Source organism: Elephantulus edwardii, unplaced genomic scaffold (assembly GCF_000299155.1).
Source record: "Elephantulus edwardii isolate Elephantulus edwardi_28Jun2011 unplaced genomic scaffold, EleEdw1.0 scaffold00037, whole genome shotgun sequence".
In the NCBI taxonomy this organism is placed as follows: Eukaryota; Metazoa; Chordata; class Mammalia; order Macroscelidea; family Macroscelididae; genus Elephantulus; species Elephantulus edwardii.
In genome coordinates this window covers 1735373-1740604 of record NW_006399787.1, presented here as the reverse complement: position 1 = coordinate 1740604, position 5232 = coordinate 1735373, and the positions used below count along the sequence as shown (strand labels likewise).

Genomic DNA, 5232 nt, shown 5'->3' with positions numbered 1-5232 from the left:
TACTTTTCATGCTAACAAGAAAGACTATCTGTTCCTCCACAAGGGCAGATCTGTACTGAAAACTCTGGAGTTGTTAGTTGACCACAGAGTCCTATAAACTTTAAGATGTATTTTATCTTCATAATTAAGGCCAGATGTTTGATTTATAATAAAGTATTAAGTTATACAGTCTACACTTGGTTGAATAAATACTTAAATCACTTTGTTGCTGATACTCTTTGTTGCTGTCTTTATGTGCCATCAAGTCAGAACCGACTCACAGTCCAGCGGCTTTTCAGAGGCGGTCTGTCACATGGGAGATTGCCCCTTCTCCTGCGGAGCAGCTGGATTTGAGCCATTTGCCTTCGGGATTGCAGTGCCATTTCTTACCACTAGGCTCCCAGAGCTCCCTAGATACTTTGTTGTTCTGTGCCACTGAGTCGCCTGAGACGCACAGTGATCCTATGAACATTAACTCTGAAACCTGCCCTATTCTGAGCCAATCTCGTCATCTCCGACAGACCTAATCCTAATGCTCCTGCCACTGAGTCAATCCATTCCATCTTTGGTCTTTCTCTCCTGTGTTGTTGCTTCTATCCTTTCAAGAATGATGTCATTCTCCAAGGACTGGTCCTTCCTGGTCACATACCCAAAACATGTGAGATAGTTCCTCAAAATCCTTGCCTCCAGGGAGCAGCTTGGTTTCATCCTCTACAAGACAGACCTGTTCATTCTCCTGGCAGTCCATGTTATGTTCAACACTCTTCTCTAGCATCACAACTTCAAACCTTCTTCTATCATCCTTATTGTTCAGCTCTCTGACGCAAAGCAAGTAACTGCAAAGACCATAGTCTCAACCAGGAGCACCTTAGTCTCCGGAAAGACATCATTGCTCTTCAGAACTCTAGAGAGGTCCCTGACAGCATACTTTCTTTTGACTTCCTGACTGCTGGTGCAGAGTGCTAATTGTGGACCATTATGAAGCTGCTAATTGGGCCAGTGGTCAGAATCTGTTTTCTTAATGTTGAGCTATAATCCATGTTGAAGACTACAGTCTTTGATCTACCACAACAAATGCTTCATGTCCTCTTCATTTTCAGCAAGCAGGGTTGTGTCACCTGCTTAGGATTCATGTAACTGTGACTGTTTACTTGGACAGAACAGTAAGAGAACTCTACATTCAAGAGCCACAGTTGCAGTTCTAAAATTTTTTTCTTCCAAAAGAAAAATCACAGCAGCATTTGAGTGTGAGTTGAACTGGCCGTATTTTTCCAATCAAGACCACTTTTAATTGAAAAAAAATTACAAAAGCATATTCCTGGCATTTGGCTGAGTATGAGTTCCCTTCAGGAGTACATGTGCCACCTTTAATGCCACTATTCCAACCAGTGGGGCCAAAATAGTCCAATTACTTTAATGAGTCAACATCAGGAAAAAACCACAAATGCTAAATAAAAATATTGAAATATTTCCACTTTAGGAAATTCTGAAGGCTTGCTTAGCTGTAAGGAATTGTGCCTGCCAACTCCTAAATATTTCCACGTAAATCCAAGAGACAGAAAATCCATTTCCCAAGTAAAATGTATTATAAATAGAACATGTAGCACACATAAGAATCTGATTTTTTAAAAAACTGGCAATTTTGTTATCAAATACTTATTCAGGACACTAAGGAGCTCTGATGGCACAGTCCATAGATGCAGAGCTGCTAATCCCAAGACTACTCTTCTATGACAGCTCGAATCCAGCAGCTCCACGGGACAAAGATGGAAAATTTTCCATGTGTTTTCAGTCAGTTCTAACTAGACAGCAATGAATTTGAAGTATTTAATGCCCACAATTTACAAATACTTTGAAATGCTTGTGCATTAAGACAATAAAGAAACAAACAAAAAAAAACCCCAAAAACTGTTACAGGCACGTATCAAGGTACTTCAGCCATAAAATACAGAATGTTATCATCCAATAAGAGTTAATGTAATTGTCAAACATTGTGCCAATAAGCACTGCAAAACGTAATTGCATTTAATCCTCAAAACCACCCTAGAATGTGGTGGAAGTGATTAGGTGCCACTGACCCTCTGAACAACAGACCTGGATCCTATTCTAGCGTGGCATCCACATCATCTCTCACACACCTGAGCTCGTAGCTGTAGTCACTGTGTCAAACTATCTCTCTCACTGGAGGTCTTCCTCTCTTTTGCTGACTCTATCTAAACACAATATCCTTTCCAATGAATAAAAGCCTCTCCTGGCAACTTGTACAAAGTATGAGATGAATCTTCATGATCCTTGCTTTCAAGGAGCATTCTAGCTATACCTTTTCCAAGATCTAGTTGTTCTTTTGTAAGTTCATGGGTTATTCAGCACTCTTTTCCGATACCCTTTGATGCTCAAAGGCATCAATTCCTTTGCTGTAATCCTTATTCACTGTCCAGCTCTCAGATGCATAACAAGTGACTAAAAAGCCCATGGCCTGAATCAGATGCACGTCAGTCTTCAAACTGACGTCACTGCTTTTCAGTATTCTGGAGAGGTTGCTGACAAAGGACTTGCTCAAAGGAATGTTTCTTCATCTCCTGACTGCTCGTACTGAGGGTGTTGATTAAGGATCCAAGGAAGATGAAATCACCGACAGTTCCAAGCACTAGTAATTCCCATATTACAAGATAAGGAAACTAAGCCATGCAAATAGCGTTCATTAAACTACACACACACACACACACACACACACATATATACATACACTTTTTTACCAAATATTCATGCTATGGAAAAATTAGGACTTAAACCTCTAGATAATAGGTTTAAATAAATACATCAGTATTTCAAAAATGAAAAAGAGGGATACTCACCGTTTTTAATTCCATCAAGACTTGTTCATCTACTCCTTCATCCAGAAATATGTCTCTCACATCATTAATAACATCTTCAATCACAGATCTATATAATTTAGGCTTTGGAAGAAAAAAAAGAGACAGCTAAAAAAACCCATTTTTAAAGTTTTCACTAATTCAAAACAAACTAAAGTCCTATTAACTACTTAAAACTCAGAAGATATGACTAAAGATGAAGCCAATTTAATGATCATGTGTCTTTATTGAACAAAAAAAAAAACCCAAAAAACGCTGTTGTCACTGAACAAGATTAAGTAGGAAAAGTAACCAAATTCAGTATCAGAGATCTTGAAGATGGTGCAAGGTTCAGATCTATTCAAAAGGTTACCACTGAGTCACACCTAACACCATGAGTGGCACCTAACAAGAACTTATTTAAACTATTAACACCAATTATTAAGCCAAAAGGCCTCATAGATACAACACCCATACAATTTCAAGTAAAATTTCACTTTAACATAGAATTCCTAGCAGAATATCACCAATAATTTTATTGGTTGCTGTGTCTGATTTCTATTATTCTTTACTTGGTGTGAATCCTGTCTGGAGAATCTATGACTTAAAGTCATTTCTCCGGTAATAATCTGAACCCTGAGGAGAGCACACAACAATGATGAATTTTAAGTACATTAAGTATATTCTTCACGAAGCATATAAATGATAACATAGCATAGTTGTCACATAAACTGAGAAGCCCTCAAAATAGGGATGCTCTGAGTATATGGATCTACTTGATAGTGACTCTACTTGATATTCAAACTTAAAGACTGGTACATTACAGGGCAAGTGGTGGCAACTTCAAGTGATTAATTAGAAGGTCTTTTCCAAAGTGTCAATCCCCCTGGTCTATCTAAAATTATTCCAATTACAGAATTTTTCTGACAGAGGGATCAAGGTTACTTACTGTTAAGTGTAAAATTTTAAACCCACACTGCACGCAACAATAGTAAATAAATTGGATTAATGGTATACTGGATACCATACCTCTAAGGAATGCAATAAAAGCAATTTATTTTCCTACAACTTCTTTTAAACCCAGCTGACGCCTCATTCTCATCTTAAGCTGTTATCCTTAAGTCCTATTGGAAAGCTTTAGTTATTTTTTTTACTTCTCTGAAAAGCCTGTTGTGTTATTAGCAGAAAATATTAAATATTTTTAAAAAAGAGAAAACAATACACTATGAGGAGCTTTACTTCTAAGGTGCCTCCTCAATGTCCTTGCCTCCATCAGCACATCTCCACAAATCGAGTCTCTCTGCAGCTCACACTGAACGCGGGAAGCATTTTTAAATTGCAAACCATTTTATGCACACACCTCCTTCCGACACAAGAAATCCGACCCAAGTTAAATGCTTCACATCCTTTTTTACCCCCCTTTTAAAAAAAAAAAAATCCACGCAAAACATTTGAGTTTTCTAAATCCGGAGTGCTTCCTCCCCGGTAAACAAAGGCGGCTAACCCTCGCTGCTGCACCCGGCCAGCCATCCGGCGCGCTGGGAGCTCACCCCCCCCAAGGACCCCCCGTTAGGGGCGAAATTGACAGGCTCCGAGTCGGGCCCCGGGAACGGCGGGAGCTCCGCACGCGGCCGCCGCTCGCCTCGGGAGCACGCACCTCCCAGCCCCGCTCACTATTTAAAGCCGGATCTGGTGTTTAAATGGAGAGGCGGTGACGTAGGCCTGAAAAGCACCTTCCCATCCTGGCAGAGTCTATATTAGAGAGCGGCAATGGCTCTATATAAACAGGGCAGCCAAAGGGAGGAGGACCACAAGGCTCGGGGACGCAAAGGCAGGCTGGGCGGCCGCAGCCATGATGGATCGGCCCGAGTCGCCAACGGTACGGGGTCGGGCGGCCGCGGGCTGGTCGGCGGCGCTCGGGGACGGGCCGAGAGCGGTGCTTTCAGTGTCACAATAAAAAGGAGCCGGGGTCGGGGGGCCGGAGGGGATGGATGTGACTGCTTTTTGCAAACCTACGTGATCGCGAGGAACCGAAAAGGGGCAAATTGGAAGGCGAAAGCCGGGGCACTTTTGACCACTGTCGGGTTTGGGGTCCGGTATATATATATTGTTTTTTTCTTTTTTTTTTTTTTTTTTTTGGTGCTGTGCTTCTGCTAGTCGGAGATACCGAGGGGTTTTGCTTCCCCTTCGCCATTTTACCGATTCGGAAGGAACTGCGAGAAGTACTTTCTCAACCTTCGTCCTTTTTCCGTCCACATAAAATGGCCCCAGTGAAGGGTCCGAAAGCCTCGCCCCCCGGGAAAACGCGGAGCAGCCCCCCGAACCGGCCAACGGCCACTCGCACGGCACACAAGTGGCCGGAGCGCCGGGTCGGACCGGACCGGGCCGGGCCGGGGGGGGG

General features: G+C 42.2%; 1 protein-coding gene across 1 annotated transcript in view; it reads right to left on the bottom strand.

The window, feature by feature from the left end:
• The window catches only part of GTF2A1 (general transcription factor IIA, 1, 19/37kDa), a 76637-nt gene that overhangs the window by 70408 nt on the left and 997 nt on the right, over positions 1 to 5232 (bottom strand). Inside the window, exons 2-3 of the mRNA XM_006884632.1 lie at positions 3921 to 3922; positions 2835 to 2936 (exon numbers count right to left, since the gene is read on the bottom strand). Coding sequence (XP_006884694.1) covers positions 2835 to 2849 — 15 coding nt within the window. The 5' untranslated portion in view covers positions 2850 to 2936; positions 3921 to 3922. The remainder of the gene's footprint in view (positions 1 to 2834; positions 2937 to 3920; positions 3923 to 5232) is intronic.